We start from the raw sequence: 19,636 nt of genomic DNA, 5'->3' as shown, positions 1-19,636 counted from the left end.
ACCCAGAGGATACCCTCTACTTTCTTAGGTATTACAGAATATTCCAGAGTGTAAGCGTACCCCATCTCCAGATGCAATTGATTGTCTTGATAGGGGTCTTTCTTGGATTATTACCCGTGTGACGTTGTGATGTGGCGTTCAAACTGCAGCAGAGCCGCCAAAGCAGAACATTGTCAGTATTAATCTTGAAACTATTTTTTCAATGCTAAATAATGGAACGTGAATAATACATTCCAGAAACAAAGTTTTTGACGTTAATCCTAGAGATGCTCAATCAGATATGTGTAATGTTTCCTGATGGCATGCATGATGATGATTTGAGCTGCAAGTTTCATTTGGCTTTTTAGCCATATTTTTCCATAAAATATAACTATTGGGGGCATTCAACTTTGGAGGTTGGACATTAAACTTATTTGCACAAAGTGAATTGTCTATTTAATTGTGCATTTGGCTGGATGTCATTACCTGAAAAATAAGAAACTTTCATTAGATTCAACATCAATTAGTGCTTCAAAATGAGTTTTTCCTCTCAGATTTTGCAAGAGAGAGAGGCCTTTGTAATAAAGCTTTTTTTCCCCCTTTTTCTGAACGTCTGTGCGGTTATTATTCTAGAGAATTGGAGCGCCTTTTCTTGCTACTGGAGCACAGAGAATAGGAGGCTGCTTCGCATGTTCCCAGTTTCCAACATATTAAAGCACTAACATAATTATTATTTCAAGTTGAAGGGACCCTACTGTTTCCCCGCTCTTCTGCACCATTTCTTGCAGAAACTTCAAAGGCTGACTACATTGATGTTCTTTTTATAACCCAGATCTTTCTTCAGCAGTTTGACAAAAGCAGCAGAGACCAAGCCAAGGACTTAGACCATGCATAGCAGTTAAAACAGAGAGGCGCTCATCTGTCAGAATATCTGTGCTCTTTCACAGATACCAGAGAAGAGGGTCAGTGGGATGGCTGACAAGTTATTTTGTGTGTGTGTGTGTGTGTGGGGGGGGGGGGGGCTTAGGGTTGGGGGGGGTCTATGTACATTGTTTTAAAACTTTAACAGAGTCTCAATTCCAATGGGGCTGAAAAGCCAAAATGGAAAGCCTTCATCACAAGGAGGCTACTGGGCTAACATTGTGTAAAATAGTGTGGTGTGCTCGATGGAACCGGAGAAAAAGAGAAAGGATCATTTAGGTTTTAGCTTAATAAACTGGTCACTGAAGGTGTAGTGGTGCACATGCCTGACTTTGGTGTGGGCAGCATGGGTTCGATTCCCGCTCAGTGATGGTGTCAATATCTGCCTTGAGACTGACTGGCAACCAGTTCAGGGTGTAGTTTGCCTTTTGCCTGAAGCTAGCTGGGATATGCTCCGGCTCTCCCGTGACCCTTGTGAGGCGAAGCGGCTTGGATAATGGCTGGATGGATGGATTATTAAACTGATCTTCAATACATCCTCTTCATTTGTAGGGTTTTTCCTCTACTGTCACTGTATCATCATCATCTCCCACACAGGTCATAAAAACAAAGATGGGCATCACATTTGCTTCCTTCAAAGCAGCACACAGCCTGCTTTTTCAATCCAGTAATACCACCGACATCTTTTTGACTCCAGGGGTAAGCGCAGAAAAATTCCTCTGAGGTAAGATAAATTCCTTTCTTCTTTAAATTGAAGGCATGTGCGGAATTTCATGCCAAAACTAGGGGGAGAAGAAGGAGAAGGTATGAATGGGAATATAGGACAAGAGTCCAAGATAGAAAGTCTATTACGGTACACTGCTTTCCCCTTTTTTTCTTCTCACATTTCATCTTCCTCAGTGTTCCTTCCATAAGGTAAATAACGGCCTTGTCGAGGCTCAAGTCTGGTTGCACATGCCTCAAATGCCTACTTAATCAAAAGAAAATCTTGACTGTATTCACATGCTGTGAGTCGGGAGAGAATTGAAACCTGCTGTTGGGAGTGCGGAGGCACGTTTGTCTTAGCTTCACGAGTGCCACTGAAAACTGCAAAGGAAGCCACGCCCTGCTACTGACTCAACAATATAGCTGCGAAATGAAATTTTCCACACAAACACAAAATTCCAATGATGTGCACCTTGTGTGGTATGCGGACCGTTATTGAAGTTGGAAAAAGTAAATACCCAAGTTTCTCGAAAAATATTCAATGTTCTCTCTTTTACAAGCCGCCTATCTGCCTCCACATCAGCAGAATTCTTACAAACTTGACATGCGTGAATGTTTTGCAGGACCACAACGCGGCTCTTGTTCCATAGTATTTGGCGCTGGATATTTGCGGCGAGTGGCCTCTGTCCAGGAAGAGGGCTACAACATCGTGCTGCTTACAGCCATCCACATGGCCTGTCTGCTCCATCATCCCAGATAGAACTATCATGTTACTATAATTAATCCCTTTACAGTCAAGACCCATGTTACTTCAACCCCTCAATCTCCTCAGCACTTCCATCTCGACTTTGTCTGAGCATGTTATCCATTTTCTCCAATGTCCTTGCATCCATTGGTGCTTGTAAAAGAACTAAACACTGTCATCAGCAAAATATGCAACCACTCATTTCTAAATAAGAGCCATCATTTTTTTTTTCCATCCGCTGATGGGATACCCGTTCATGGAAGAGGTTACAAGGTTAGAACACATTAGACACGCAAACTCTAAATGACAGAGAGCCAAGGACTGAAATGAACAATAATATGCTGGTTAATACGCTCATTTGACACGGAAGCCTCAGGGAGCTTGACCATTATGACCTTTCTTGGTGTGACCTATTGACTTTGCCGGAGGGTGTGTATGTGGGGATGACTTCAAATTGATTGCTGCCATCAAAGAACAGCAGCAGCAGCATGAAGTGAAATGAAAGTGTGGCGGCTTTACGTCAGTTTAAAAGGGTTTAAATGAAATTGCGCTGAGCACATAACGCATGGGGAGAATGGCAGGTTGATTCATTGCATGATCTTGGCGCACGAGCTTGACAAAGCGATATTGAATGAGGTTAAGGAGATACTGTCATTCATCTTGTTAATGATTTGAATGGCAGATTAATGACTTTATTCTTGTAAAATTACAAATTTATCATAAAAAATAAATGAGATAGAGTAACAGAAACATCTTTACCCTTAATATTGTGATTTATTTTCTTTTAAGTTCAATCTTACATTGTTTCCTCACAATCGGATTTTATTCTTGTAATGGGTTCATCATTTGCACCTCTGCTATGTTACATTTTTTTTTTTTACATACTCTATTGCCTTTGAATGTGGGAAAGGAGCACCCCCACCCCCACACCCACACCCACACCTACATGCAGACTAACCATCGTACAACAGGTGCAGTATTTTGTATTCATTTTATGTGGTGATTTTTTTTGGTGTGTGTGTTGAAATATATTTCAACACAAATGGGTCCAAACGGGATGGAACAGTTGGCGGAGGGTGTCTGGTGTTCTTTGTGACAGAAGAGTCTCCACTAGGATGTAGGGCAAAGTTTATAAGACAGTGGTGAGGCCGGCCATGATCTACGGATTAGAGACGGTGGCTCTGAAGAAACAACAGGAGGCAGAACTGGAGGTAGCAGAAATGAAGATGCTGATGTTCTCGCTTAGTGTGAACAGGCTGGCTAGGATTAGCAATGAGCTCTTTAGAGGGAGAGCCAAAGTTGGATGTTTTGGAGACAAAGTTAGAGGGAGCAGACTTAGATGGTTTGGACATGTTCAGAGGCGAGAGAGTGAGTATATTGGTAGAAGGGTGTTGAGTATGGAGCTGTCAGGAAAAAGAGCGAGAGGAAGACCAAAGAAAAGATTGATGGATGTGGTGAGGGAGGACATCAAGACTGTGGGTGTGAGTGAGGAAGATGCACGAGATAGGCTTAGATGGAAAAAGATGACATGCTGTGGCGACCCCTAAGAGGACAAGCCGAAAGAAAAAGTTGAAATAGATTTCCAAGGTTTAGGTCAAGGTCAAAATGTATTTAAAGCATGTGTGTGGGGGTGGTAAAACTAAATATATGATCTCTTTATATTGTGGAATTTCAACTATTGCAGATGTATCGCTGAGGTAAAAGAAAAAAGTCATCTCATAAAAATGAGTATTTTTCATTATATTGCATTTTTATTTTTAAAATATTTTATATTTTTAATATTGCCCTCATAATTTTTTCAATCACAAATTTACTCCAATGACATTTTTCTTCTCATAATACGATGACATAATTGCAATGCTACAACTTAATTTACATGAAATGATACATTAACGGCGGCACAGTTGCGGAGCTGGAAAGCGTTAGTCTCACAGTTCTGAAGTCCCCGGTTCAACCCCGGACTCGCCTTTGTGGAGTTTGCATGTTCTCCCCATGCCTGTGTGGGTTTCCTCCAGGCACTCCGGTTTCCTCCCACATCCCAAAAACATGAAACATTAATTGGACACTCTAAATTGCCCATAGGTGTGATTGTGAGAGTGGCAGTTTGTCTCAGTGTGCCCTGCATTTGGCTGGCAACCAGTTCAGGGTGTACCCCGCTTCCTGCCCGTTGACAGCTGGGATAGGCTCTAGCATTCCCTGCGACCCTTGTGAGGATAAGCGGCTAAGAAAATGGATGGATGAAATGTTAACATTGTTGTCATACTCTACATTACAAATACATTAATCCTCCAATGGGTCATATCCATTTTAACAACCAGGTCTGTTGTTGAACACCAAAGGAATCCCAAAGTGTATCGAAAATTAACTACAGTGGCCGCAAAGTCGAACACTCCAGTGATGAAGTTGCACAAATGATTAACGGCAGGCTGTTTTATCTTGGATTTCCAGTTTCCTACTTGTGACTGTTGCCAAGGAATAAGCTTCCCCTCAAAAACCAGGCTGTGCTAATACATTTTCCAAAGGCATGAGTGGAATCTGAGTGTAGGAGATGTTCTGGAGATTATATTTTGGAGTATTTAGGTGACTCATATTTAATAGAGCCAGAGGATACAGTAAATGGAATGCAGGATTGGAAGGTTGACTATTTGGGCCATTTGTATCCACCAGACAGAATCATACAAACATTATGGGCTATTGAGTACATAATAAAACAAAAAAAAAAAGAATTCTGTTAGTACTTTAATAATACACATTCTATTAAGACGACTTATTCTTGACACATCAAACAAACTGACCTCAGCACGTCTGAAACTAAAGTGCAAAGTGCCGTGCAGCGAAACGTAATGGGCCATGGAACAATGTAATATTAGAGTTGGAGAAACACTTATCCGCACAGTTACTTTAACAGTTTTTCATTTTTTATCTCATTAAGTCATGTTTCAAATGGAAACAAAGTGACTGGAGAGCAAAATAGCTTTTGTACAATAATCATTTCCTTCTGATTGCACAGCAGAGAAAAAGAATGGAGCTTTTAAGGAACATTCATCTAAACGCATCAGCAAGAAAGTGGATTAAAACATCTTTGCATACTGTATATTTGCTATGTAAGTTGTTTGTATCTTAGCCAAGTGCGAAAACATAAGCGCAAGAGATATTATTTTGATCACAGTTTGATGTTTTGTTAGTTAGTGGGATTATAAAAATTTCCAAATTAAGTTTGTGGAGGGGTGGATTGCCTTCTACAGCTTTGTTCTTGTCAAAGGGTGCTCTGCTCATTGCAATGGACCTTTCCAACTGGCGATCTTAAGCTCCTCCCCCTAAGCTCCAGTTGCCATGTTCCACAAGCTTCCAAAATGGCAAATGAACAGAACAGGTTTGAAGTCGATTCTCTAACGCGCATTCCAGATTATATTGCGGTATGTGTTTTGCCAAATGAGTCAGACTTTTCCAAGAGAGTTCTACAGAGATGTCTCAACTATTTCACGTAAGGATATGTACACGGAATTAAGATTTGGATGGAGCAGGACGCAATATTAGAGTTACAGTGTTGGCGATCGATGCAAAAAAGTTTGACACCTCACAAACTTCATATTGAAATCCAACAGGATAAAATAGTGGAATCGTACTGCACATGTAAAGCAGAGTGAGTACTTTTTACTTAGAAAGATCATGAGTAATATCTGTATTTGTAATTGTAGTCTTTTTCAGCGAGTTAGGTTTGATTTCCTCCAAGTGCATCTAAACAATGGTGATTAACTCAGTAGTATAGTCACCAGATGAAAAAATTTGACTTGGCTCGTAATCGAACCCAGTGCTCTGTCTTAAAAGTCTTATGTGATACAAATAGGTAAATGGACATTTCTCTTGCATGACATCATGCATTTACGTATCCCTAACCCAACTCTTCGACATAAAATATTACACACTTCATTCAGCACTAACAAAGTGAAAGTTGTTGTATAAAGGACTGAAAATAATTCAAACTCAGAGAAGATACTTCTCCCTCACTTACCCTCAAACATGCAGCCTTGAGTTTGTTGATATTGTTCACATTTAGTTGCACGTGCGGTCTTTCGCAAGCCTTAATCCATCTTAGACACTTTGTCAACTGTGTTTTAGGTTTTGGAAAATGAATCAACCGGGCCCTTTGTAACCAAGCAGGATATCTTTCATCAGAATTGCACATTCCCCAAGCACATCAAAGGACCATTTTCTTCGTAACATTAACTTTTCCAAGTGGATGCTACTGACAACATAGCGGCAGGGGCGTGTCAAGCCACGGGTTAAGACAATCGGGCGAATTTATTGTCTATTATTGTTCAAGTGATTGACAGGTCGGAAAGGTCCATTGTCACTGGCCACAAAAATAATATTTTTTCAACTACTTGTACTCAGTTGGGTCGCAGGTGAGCTTGAGCCGACCCCTGCCAACCTGTGGTACACTCTAGATCAGTGTACAGGTGGATGGGGAAAATATAGAAAAACAACCACTCATACTTATACTCAATTTAGACCAGTTTTGTATTAATCTCACATATATGTTTTGGGAATGAGGCGGTGAGCTGGAGTACCAGGAGGAACCGTCCCAACACACACACTGTACTTATTGCCAAATAAAAAAAAATGCTCCCCAAATTCTCCCCGTTATTTTTATCCCCATTTTCCTCCACTATAATGGCAAATGTTTAAAAGAGATGATCTGAAATAATAACGCAAATTCCATACAGAAAAACACGAAACAAAAATCAAATATTTAAAGGCTTGCACATGTGATCATGTCTACTAAATAAACCTGTACTGATAACGTGCAGGCTTTGTGTAAGCCTTGAGATGCATTTGGTAGTATCCAATGACCTAAAAATATTTGTAGAACTCCTAATGGTAGGCTCAGCTCTTACTTCCTCAACACTGATCTGGGTTACTGAAGATGAGCCAACACTCAAAAACGTCACTAATGTTCTGTGGGATTTAAAAATAAAAAATAAAAAAAGCATGTGCCATCAAAAAGATTTAAAATGCACAAGAGACCCATAAAAATGCTGCATGAAAGCACTTTTAATAATGGAAATGATTCTTTCAGTCCTCGCAGATTTTTGACAGTCAGTCCAACTCGATGATGATGTGTGCCTGATCTTCACATGCATTCCTTGGGAGGAAGTAAAGAATGTATAACGCAGAGTGAAAGGAAAATAAGTTGAGTCAGTCAAACTGCAGTAAGCCACCATGTATATGGCCCAATCCACAAGTCAGACTCTCGTGTCAGTGGGTAGCAACTTATGCTCACTAATGAGCTGGAAGCCTCTGATCCAATGGGCCTCACCACATTCCAGCACTTCTAATAAGACCATGTTCTGCTTTGCAAGTTGATCCCAGCTTCATTAACCACAATGTGAACCTGCACAGAGAGCCGATGTTGCTGTTTTTACTGGGGTTTTACTACACAGGAAGAAACCAGGACCATTTTAATTCGAGCCAATGAGGAAAGGTGCAAAATGGTGCTGATGGGGTTAATCTTCATCTCCGCTTGAACATGAGGAAATCAGAGGTGGAGGCGAAGGAAGAGATGAATAGAAATGTGCCAAAAAAACAAAAATAGGACAACACTCCCGAGGATGAGCCTAGGTTTGTTTCCTCTCTATTATTCTCACACAACTAAGCTAAATCGTGTTGTTCTGATCTGGAGCACATTGAATTATTCGAGGTTAGAAGTTGAACCAAATCAGCTCACTGTATTTTCAGATTTTTAAGGAAATGGAATTGATACATGTCATGTCCAATCTTAGACCAGGCTCTATGTCCTCTCCTGCATCCTGGTGTAGACATTTTGTGTCGGGGTGGAAGAGGGGTTAGGAGATCAGCGCTACCAATTTTAGCTATAGAGATAAAAAAAAGTAGGCTTATTTTATTGTGATAGCAGGCATTCCCACTGTCGCTGCAGTCAAAGACACACACTACAGAGCTTTTGGCCTATTTCGGAGCTTTCTTTGAACAAAAGTCTGACTCCCCTCTGGCGAAGCTGCCGTATTTGGGTGAATCCATGCGATATTGTGGGAGTGCGCCCGAAAGTCCTATCGACAGTGTGTGACAGCAGAGATGCTCGGAGAGATGAGCTGCTAACACAGAGCTTCCTTTTTGGATTCAGCTGTTATATCTAATTTGTCCTCAAGTCAGCCCACCAACGTCTGGACTTTTTTTTTTTGTTGAAAGATCAAATGTTCCAGGAACTCAGGGCGAGGGAAAAGAAAAAAAAAACAGTTTGATACGACCACATATATCTGAATCTCTGTAATTTCATTTCTGATCCACAAAAATAAACACGCCTCAAGACACTAGGGTGTGTTAAAGTCAGCGGGGAAAATGTACTTTGGTTGAGCATTCCCATATTGTTCCTCGTCTCCTGCACGTCAGCTGGATGCTGAGTACAAAACCGGGGAGTGGGTCTCGTTTCACTTTAGTGGGTCACTCCTATGCACAGAACTCCAATTTATACTCGGTGGAAAACAGCGTGGAGGACAAAAACGTCCAGTATTTTTTTAAATGCACTCACCACCTACAAATGACATCTGAAATTAATTGTGTGCGGAGGAGTGGAGGGTGGGGTGTTTTCCAGAAAAGGGGAATTGTGTGGAGGTCGCAGTGTATATTGCGTGAGCAGTCTCTCTGAAGGAAAACAATCTTTTACAGTCAGAGGAGAATGAATTACTTTGGCTTTGATTGGAAAAATAATGGAAAATCGAGGAGCCCATAGTTTGTGATTATAAAAACAGAGCCCTTTGAATGGTATCTGAATGATTTCCTGGAATGAAAGTCATTATGTGTGAATGGATGAGAGCCAAAAAGAACCCAAACAGAAAAGAAGGTGCTGGAAAGTTGTGATAGGGTAATGGTACTTAAAGGACATTAACCTACAGCCATTTGACACCAATGGCTAATTTGTTTGTTCATAGTTAGTAGACTTGTGCAAAAACTACATGAAAAATTCTCTGTAAAGTTTGAATTGTTTTCTCCTGTTCTTTTTTTTGTCACAATTGAAGCTTCCAGCCCCACCCACCTCAAAATTAAATACACATACAGTAGTATACAACATTGTGTGTTCACTGGCTGTTAGCAGGAGCGAAATCCCAATATTTTGTGTTTGTGTATTGTCTTGCTGTCTGCAGGGTACACAGTTCTGATTGCAAAAACTGATACTGGCCACAATGTGGTTGATGAAACAGAAATATAGCGTGATTTCACACTACTTCAACTTTTTTGCCAGTCTGCACACTAGTGAGTGCTAATCTTGTCTTGTTAAAATTTTAATTCAAAAAGTTCATTTTTCACCAACTTTAACCATCTCCTAAGATCGACACTCAGGTAGGTACATCTTAATCAGGTGTGTATTCTACAATTATCAGCTATTCTGTATGGATATACACCCCAAAAACATTACATAAGGAACTCATAGCACAGGAAACCCCCCACTGCAAGCTTCTTAGGGCAATGTGAAGTCAGTACTGTTTTTTATTTAATGACCTTAAAAGCATGAATCTCCAAAGAACATCTCCTTTCAGAGAGGAGCGTGAATACGAACTAAGCTTGTGGTCGGGAATATGCATGGCGACACAAGTGCGCATCTCCTCAGCTAGGTCTGTCCAGTCAAGCGAGCCAAGGTTGGGGATGACATGTGGGCTCTCACTCAGCTGATAACTCTGAATACTGCTGACTGTAGATTAGGTTCTTATAGGGAAGGGACGAGAAATCTGGCTCACAAGGATGAGGGAAGAAATGGAGGCTGTTTAGTGATCACCAACCCCCCTCCCCCGGTCCCCACATATTATTTACCTCATCCACACTTATGCATGTGTGCTATATTTGGAAGAGCCTTATCTATGCTGTCCTTCAAGGGGCCACCTGACATTCTAACATTTGAAGATTACCTCCATAAAAGAGATCATAAAACGCATTGAAAGGAGAGGCAAATGTGACATATTCATATTACACCGGCGCATACATGCAGTACTGGCCACAAGATGATGGCCACTAGCACGACATCAAGATATATAAGATAAGAGCTGTATAAAATATTCTTAACTTACAGATCTGTCGACTTTTGATAGCCAATGTCAAAGCTTATTATTGTTGACATGGTTTTTAGCATTGTGCAACAAGGTAGAGCTAGAAAAATTAGATTTAAAAAAAACTCGTGTTTTATCCCAGAGTTTGACAGTCCTTGGGAAACAATGCATGATATGAGTTAGATCAGAATCCGTTTAAGATGGTCACCCTACAAATTGTTCAATTTTGAAACGACTATTATATTTACGATGCTTATTTTCTTTATTATGCCACTGGAAAGAGCCTTATGTTGTTGCAATACACCAGAGGGATCTGTGAGCAGAGTACCATGATGAGACAGCCATTTTGTATTCATGCAATAACAAACCCCAAAAAAATAATAAATGGTGTTCTTGTATGATGTTTGAATCTGTGTCAGAAGTATTGCATGACTTTATTAACTGTATAAAAACAAAACCAATTATTAACAAGATCAATTATAGACATTTTGCATAAACGAAGCCTGGCAGAAATGTCCTGCAATTGCTGTGCGTGCACCACAGAGGTTGAGGGCCACACCCAATTAATCCTGGTGCGGGATCAGGCCCGGGGGTGCACCCAAGAGCAGCCCAGTGGAAGGAACACATCCTACACCGAGGGATTCGGGGCGGTCCGCTAGCTCCACCAAGGGCCCCTGACAATTGGCCAAATGGTGTAGCCTACAGGGACCCAATGCCACGCCCCCCAGAAAATACCTCAACCCCTGGAGGAATGTTGGGTTTCTAGACTCAGGTTATAATCAAACTTTCAAGAAAATTAATTTTCAGCCAGAACACATAAACGCAACAGTGCTGTTGATATGTACATGGAAGACCTGGAACCTTAGAGTCTCGGTCACTATTCGGCTCAGACAAAGGAAGCAAGTGTAAGGACTTCTCATCATCGTGTTGGGACAATTAGTGGAACTGCAAAGGGAAATGCTTTTAAGATTTCTCTCCAACTATGTGGAGTCAGTGGAGGTAAAGAGAAACAGTGGCTGGAAGGGTGTGTGATCAAATGTCTTGATAAAACAAGTTATGAGACTGCGCGTCGATAAGGTATCCATATCAAATAAACAAACGTGCATTCCCTTACTGCCAAGAACACTAACAAACTGCTAAAACAGGTAAAGGTCAGCCTAAGATGCATGAATATCTTGAAGAAAAACTTTGTTGTGGAATATTTGTGATACATTGACATTTCCTTGTGACTTTGAGGCTTGGTGTGATTGATTTCCAAATTGTTCAACCTTTGGGCAGAGGCCACAAAAGCAGGGGGCCCAGGGGTATTGTTCTGTTTGTCCCCAAACCACCCACCTTACACTTCACAAATTGTTCTGACACCTCTGCCTTTAGGTGTACTTGAATTTTGAGGTGAAAAACATTGGGGTTCCATGTCAAAGTCAACCACAATTTTAAAAGCCATTTTCTAAAGGAGCAATTGCAGAAGATTCTGAGTTGACATGAAGCCCCCTTCAACTGAACTCCATGTCACCCCGCAGTGTCATTACATCAGATTCTCTCAAGGAGTTGATATTCCACATGCAATGCCTCTCTAACCGCAACATTTCATAATTGCTCTACTACTCTATCAGTGCTGTCCCCATCAGTCAGAAAATCACTCATGGAAATATTGTAAACAAACTGCAAACATCAAAGAACATTCAGAGAAGGAAAGAGATGACGGCAATAGATTGCAAGGAAGCCTTCTTGTGTTAAAAAAAATAATAATGGAGGTATAGCGACAGTGAGTCAAGTTCAAAGCTGAGGGGAGGGTGGCACAAATGGGCTCCCTCCACCCGAGGGACACTGTCTGCCATCTGTGCTGTGGCCCTGTTTCGCAGTATGGGAAAGGCTGCACGGGTGGTATAGGAGGTTGTTAAAAGTCTATCCCATCACCCTCTGACCTTGCACAACAATAAGTGGAAAAACAGCTGTTGCCTGCATGCACAACACCGTGCCACGGGCCTCAAACACTCACAGGATGCATCCCCGGACCCTCAGGCCTTTTCTCGTTTTCCACTCATCTCATATTCTAAGGTTATGCAACACAAAATGGACATTAATACAGTATACCCAGTCTGGAATTTCCTCTATCAACTTTCAGTTTTCGGCATTACTAACTGTTGAATTGCAAAAAAAATAAAAAAAATGTATATACATTTCCCCCTTAAGCCCCCATGAAAGAGAGTTTGGTCTATCTATTGTAGTGACATCACCAGAGCACTGACTGCTGCAACCCAAAAATGTGAAAACATTTGCTAGCATCATTATGTCACTGCATTAGGTCATTTGCTATTACATAATTCTCAATTCAAATTTAACATTTTCAGCGACTGCTGTCATGACTTTTCCCAATCAGGATGCCTATTTAAAGAAAATGAACTTCAACTTTAAAAGTATACGCTTTTTCATTGGTGCAAAAGATTCAGTAATTAAGCTCAGCTTGAGAACCAACTGTAATGTGCGCTATTTAAGTGTTGCATTCACAGCTTTCTGACTTATTCTTATTGCAAAAAAAGAAAATGCTACAGTAGTTTAATTTACAGCAGGAAAACAACTGCTGTAGTTTTAGGAAGAAGATAAAATATTGAGGTAATGCGACAGCAGAGGATAGAACCATCAACCAGATGAACCGCTTGCAAGGAAGCGATGCTCAATCACTCTAACTCAAGGAATGTATTCCATATGTAGTAGTAGTCCATATGTACCTGAAGGTTTGGGACTAAACACCAGCTAATGTACACAATGCATACTGTACAGTCGTTTTTATAAATACCATTTAGTTCAGTTTTTTAAACAAATGTGCGAGCCTGCTCTAGTTGAGTTTTGTTGTATTTTAGCAGCTATCAGTTCTCTTAAAAGAGTTCATGTTCATGCATGAAAGAATATAGTCATTTTGACCAACTACAATATTCAATTTCATATTCACATTTGTAGTCTGTAAAGATTTGAATTAAAATATTTGCATTATGACCCTCTGACAAAGCTGAAAAGCAAGTGAACACTGACAGTACATTGTATTTATAGTACAGCATATGTCCTTTAATGACGTTTACAGAACAGTACTTCACAATTTCTTGCCTTGTTCATGGTTCTGTATGGCCATAGAAGTCTCAGTACCACCCTCCAGTGCTCATGTCGAGAACTACATCCTATTAAAGGTGGCGGGGGTTTCTCCATTATTGTGGCTGAGAAGTGTCTTTGGGTCAAAATGATTACAATAAAATGTTCTTGTCCAGGCATGTAAAGAGTCTTTAGCTCTTTGACTGGTTTTTATTTTTCAGGGATTCTAGCAAGCTCTTGATCCGCTCACTAGCAGGCTCCCTTTTCCTCTTCTTTCGACTTTTGACCCCCGCAACCTGAGAAGGGAGTAGGAGCGTCGCTAGTCCCCATGCAGTGGGGGTGGAGCCCGCTTTAGGTGCAACGGTGTCGCTCTGCTGGAGCAGCCACGCGCTCTCCTGACACAAAGCCACAAATCGTTCTAGTTGTGTGCCATTGACGTTTTTGCTGACATTCAGCGTTGTTTCAAACGGGTTCTGGATGTGCAGTGGGGACGTCTCTGGCTTGTTCTGCTCTTTGCCCTGGAGACAGGGAGGGAGGGAAGGCTGGCGGGTTAAAATATGTTGGTGATCAGCACTGCATATACCGTATGTAATGGTCCATCTATCTTGTTGGTCATGCCGTTTTCCTTCCTAAACCAGTATTTGGGGCACATAGGGGCTCACTGGAACAACTATCCCTAGGCTGGCAAAACGGAGAAATAAATATGGATATGGCCATGGAGGACACTGACTTCCGAAAGGAAATATGACATTTGCACAGCATACATTAGAAACCAATTCAAACCTGGGGTGAGGCTCTCGTTTATATGTCTCCCCCATCAAAGTGATCATCAATATTGGGGTTAGCGGGAAGTCAGACAGGCGAAGCCATTTGTAAAAGGAGTGGAGCCAACCAGAAAATTGTGGCACCGTAAAGCTAAACTTAACTCCAAGGATGAATGAATAGATGATTTACAGCTGTTCCTCCAACAGCAAAATTCTACAGACTCAGGAAATGGACACTTTTAGCATTACCTGTAAAACTTACATAGTTGTGTCAAACTTGATATTAGTCTCATACATTGGACTACCGAGTCTACCTTTACCTATATCATCAATTCATTATAACGCCAACCACAAGTAAAGTCTCCGTGTCTTGTGCAGTATAATGTACAGCCAGGATGAAATAAACCTGTGGGAGGGGATGTAACGGGCAAAAAAAAAAAAAGAAAATGAATGAGCCAGGGGGAAAATGTGCTAGTGATGATCAATTTTCATAAAATGTTAATTGGAAACATATTCACCAACCATTTTTATTGAATTACAGAAAGCTCCATCATTATTCCATTTTTTTCTGAAGGGCATACGTTTTTGATGAAGTTTTAAGCGTATTTTCCACTGTACTTAACTATTCAGACCGGCTAGTCATGCTCGTCCACTTTAAAAAAAAAAAAATGTGTATGGGTGTTTCTAGCATGCCGACCAAATAGGTGACATAAATCACTCACTGAGTTTGTTGTTAAAAAAAAAAAAAAAAAGTACACTTTTGAGTATAGATCGCTACAAACGACAGATGTTCATTTGTCATTGGCTTACCTTGTTTTATGGGCTGTAGTATTATGCGCCACAATTTCAATGCTGATGAATACTTGCTCTTTTCAATCACCTCTTTAAATTTCATTTTAAAAAGCGACATACAGTGAAAAAGATATCCACATTCTCCATTATTGTTATAGCCATTCGAATAATTGTTTCCAAGACACGTCATATTTGTGAACCCTGTCCCCAGGCTAGAGTCATTATGATTTTGTACTGCCAAGGACAATTCTTAACTGGTATTTGTATTATTTTTGTTCTCATTGGGTATGACTTAACATTGCTGACAACACTAGCTTGTTTACAATTTCCATTTTCCGATACTCCAAAATGGCGGCAGTTGACATAGTGTAACCTCATTGACAGACGCGGCGATACATCAATGCCAGTAAAAACACAACCTCCTTGGTAAAGGTAAATAATGCTTTGCTGCCTGATGGAGTTCCTAAATTTGATCTCAGCTCAAGGGCATCGGATCTCACAGCACCAGCATCAATCAGACAAGACAAGGGCAGCTGTCATCTTGCGTGGGCGGACAGCCTCCATGCAAGCGGGCTGCCTTCACTATCAACAGATCTGCTTGATAGAGCTCAGCACCAGGGATGTAATAAAGGGATGCTGAGTGAAGATTTCTGGGTTGAGGTAGTTGCTAAATTGGTTGCAGAAGCACCCTATCTGATACGACTTGAAATGAACTTATAGTTACGTGAAAAAGTATTCCCCCCTTCTTGGTTTCATTTTTTTTTTTTTGCATATTTCCCACACAGAAAGGTTTCAAATCATTAGACCAATTTTAATAACACTCAGAGACACTCCAATAGAAAATGCAGTTTTTAAATGACAATGCAATTTATTAAGGCACAAAATGAATCCAAACCTTCCCGAAATTCTGTAAAAAAGTAATTGAGCCCTGAAATCAAGCATTTGCGATAATTTGTATTGACTCTTTCACATCGCTAAGGAGGAATTTTGTCAGAGGTGGGAGTTGAAACTCCTAACAGGGGATTCTGCCAGATGTTGCCAGTAGACCCCAACAATACGTTTGGAGTAGAACTTACCACAGGGTGATGATCAGCGGAGAACTCTGCCCCTCTCTTCACCCAAGTGTCCAAGACAAGAAGCCACAAGTCCAATGACACAACCACAAAGTCAATTATCAAACTGCGACATTGGATGTGCGGGTGCCAAGTGCACGTGTGAACACCCTTATGCTTCAACATGGTGTTGAACATGTGATGAGCACAGAAGTCCAAAAACAGAACACAGCTCGGGTTCTGATCGGGGCGGGGGTCGTTCATCCAAATCACACCCTTCCAGGTCTCACTGTTACTGCCCACGTGAGATTTGAAGTCCCTAAGCAGAATGATGGAGGTCCAAGTCAGAGCGCTCTCAAGCACCCCTTCGAAAAACTCAAAAAAGCGTGGGTATTCTGAATTGCTGTTTGGTTCATAGACACAAACAACACTCAGGACACACTCCCTCACCCAAGAGCAGAGGGAGGCGACCCTCTCGTCCACTCGGGTGAACCCCAATGTATATCTCCCAAGCCAGCGGGCAATGAGTATACCCACAAATGCTCGGTGCCTCTCACCATAGGAAACTCCAGAGTGGAAGAGAGTCCAACCCCTCTCAAGAGGACTAGCACCAGAGCCCAAGCCGTGTGTGGAGGTAACTACGACTATATCTAGGTGGAACTTCATGACCTCACACCAACTCAGGCTCTTTACCCGCCAGAGAGATGACGTTTCACGCCCCTAGAGCCAGGTTCTGCAGCTGGGGACCGGATCGCCAACGTCCTGCCTTTGCCATCACCCAGCTCACACTGCACCCAACCCCTGTGCCCCTTCCAAAGGTTGGTGAGCCCATGGGAAGGGGAACCCATGTTACCCCTTTGGTCAGTGCCCGTCCGGGCGCCATGGGCGAAGGCCCGGCCCCCAGATGCTCGCCTTCGAGCCACACCTCAGCCCTGGCACCAGAGTGTGGCTCCGGTGACATCTATCCATTTGTGTTTTTCTTATTTTTCTTATTCTTGGTCTTATAGCTGTGCTTTGTATGGTCCCTGACCCAGAACCTGTTTGTCATGGGTGACCATAACGGAGGCATGAACCCCGAGAAAACTTAACTCCAAGGATGAATGAATAGATGAATAGAATAGAAATAATGATGCTAAATGAAAGGGATGTCCAGTGAATAGTTTTTAGGCTGCGAACAAATTCATAGTTTTTTTTTTTGTCAAGACAAGGTTACAGCAGTCACGCATACCTTTCTGATGTTTATGGACTTCTTACTGAATGCAAAGGTGGCGTAGAACTCAAAGAATTCACAAAGCAGTTTCTCTGAGAGAAAGAAAGGAAAAGTCACGTTAGCATGGGGCTGGATAAGGGAAAACATCTGTACTCAACAGAATCCCCGCAATCTGGTCTTTGTGCTCATGTTCTCACCGAGTGTTTCTGTGTTCCTCGGGAACTGGATCCTGTCAAAGTCGCTGACAAATGTACAGTCATTTCCCTCGATCACGCTCTTGTCCGCAGGACCTTGGGGGATGAAAGCAGGGAAACAAGGTAAATGGCGGTCTTTAAACATCTATGATGGTTATAAATAAGGCACAGCCAGAAGACCTTGATGTTCACGAGGAAAAGGAGTGCCACAAGTATTGGAAAAAAAATATGAGAGGGCATGGATCACATCCTTTTTGGACTGCCTGATGATGGCCTTGTTAACAGTCACCTTCACCGTGATAAGGCTAATGCCACAGCTCTTTGTGTTCATGCAAGTGTATCCAAAGGAGCCTGGGTCATTGACCTCACCAGAAAGATGGCACTTTTATTGTCCTGTAAGCACTCAGTGTTATAGCAACTCTGCTAAACGGGGTAAAGGCACTGAAGTAGGTGGTGGTGGTGGTGGCGACAGTGGGGATGGGTGGGGGAGGATTGGCCTGATTGCTTTCGGAGGGCAATTATCAGGCAGCCAAGGTGACAGTGAGAGAGAAAAAAGAAGGAGGTTCAGTTCACTTAGTGCAGTCTGCCGTGGTGGCACTTAGCCATATAGCTAAAGATATGCGCGGAAATATCTAGATGTGGTCAACAATGACGTTTTGCTTTGCTTTGCTTTCACTTTGTAAGCCTAAATTATCCTTTAGGCTTACATACACTGTACACTATGTACATTTTATTCCTTGCATGTAAACATATTACAAGTCTCCTGTCTGATGACAGCTGGGCTAGGGCTCCAGCATTCCGGCAACCCTCGTGAGGATAAGCTGCTCAAAAAAAGTATGTATGGATGTAAAGCTTGTGTAATAAAACAGATATGTTGTTCGGTTATTCACAAACGCAATTTAGGGCAGTGATTCCCAAACAGTGTGCCGGGGTATATTAGTGTGCCATGAGTGCTCTTCAGGTGTGCCGTGGGAAGTTGTCCAATTTTTTGTAATTGATAAAAAAAACCCACATTTATTTCCAAGAAATAATGTATCTTTATTCATCTATTTATGCCAGTGAGGCACAATGACAGACAGAACAAAAAAAATCCTTTTCTATTAGATGGCAGAAAGTGCATACAGTAATTAATTGATCCATTTTTGGTGACATTTACTTTTGTTGGTGTGCAGTGGGATTTTTCAATTGTAAAATATGTGCCTTGGCTCTATAATAAGGTTCTTTCGGTTTGTCCCTTTCGGGGTTGCCAGAGCGTGTAATCTCAGATGAAGGCATATGCTCATATTTTGTTTGGCATAATTTTTACGCCGGATGCCCTTCCTTACGCAACCCTTCTCAGGGAGTGGAGGCCCCAGTCTGTAATGGTTGGAAATCACTATTTAGGGTACCTGAAGATATAACCATTTTAGATATAGATATAAGATATAACCATTTAAAAAAAAAAAAAAAGCAAAGAGCAAGAGGAGAGGCATTCATCTCAGTGTGAATAACTGCTGTGCTGATGCATCTGGAATTGACAGTCCAGACAAGTTCTTTGTTGTCTATGCATTTATTATTCTGAACATGATGTCTTGTAAAAATGTGTTTCGGCCTTCGGGTCTTTTTCAATACACAGCGTCTTAGAAATAGTAAAGCTAAGTCATGCGCAGGAATTCACTTTTACGTTTCATCGGTAATCAGGTTGTAAACCTGGAAAAAGTCAGAGTATCAATGTTAAATTAAGTCATTCTCATGTACTGTAGACGTTGGCGACAAGGGAATTTAAGTAGATAATCTGTCCTGACCTTGGAGCACCAAATGACTAAAGCTGTTTGTCTCAAGGACATAGAGTTCTTGAATTAGTGATTTAGTCAACTAAAAATTATCTGTAAATCATATGGGGATATTTTTTTTGTTCTAGGAAAGTGATGCTTAGACAAGCAATTAAAAAGGCATCACCTTCTGGAGAATGATGTGGCTCACGTTTTTGACCACAGTTTTTAGTCAGCTTTGGACAATAAATATCAATGTTAATTGATTAAAAATGTCAGATCTCTGTCAAGGATTAATCATATGTCAAAACCACAGCAGAGGGAAACCATTTATATTCTGTCACCTTGAAATTAAAAAAAAAAAAACAAAAAAAACAAAAAG

At 41.3% G+C, this 19,636-nt stretch overlaps 1 protein-coding gene across 2 annotated transcripts in view; it reads right to left on the bottom strand.

Annotated features, from left to right (window-relative positions):
- The window catches only part of mtpap (mitochondrial poly(A) polymerase), a 36,581-nt gene that overhangs the window by 10,577 nt on the left and 6,368 nt on the right, over positions 1–19,636 (bottom strand). The window contains exons 7-9 of one of the 2 annotated variants that reach the window (XM_061805868.1): positions 17,507–17,599; positions 17,328–17,401; positions 13,444–14,009 (exon numbers count right to left, since the gene is read on the bottom strand). In XM_061805868.1, coding sequence (XP_061661852.1) covers positions 13,683–14,009; positions 17,328–17,401; positions 17,507–17,599 — 494 coding nt within the window. In that variant the 3' untranslated portion in view covers positions 13,444–13,682. Of the gene's footprint in view, positions 1–13,443; positions 14,010–17,327; positions 17,402–17,506; positions 17,600–19,636 lie in introns of those variants that run through there. The other variant, XM_061805869.1, reaches the window with a different exon arrangement.

Source organism: Syngnathoides biaculeatus, chromosome 19 (assembly GCF_019802595.1).
Source record: "Syngnathoides biaculeatus isolate LvHL_M chromosome 19, ASM1980259v1, whole genome shotgun sequence".
NCBI lineage: Eukaryota > Metazoa > Chordata > Actinopteri > Syngnathiformes > Syngnathidae > Syngnathoides > Syngnathoides biaculeatus.
This window is presented reverse-complemented; position numbering and strand designations above follow the sequence as displayed.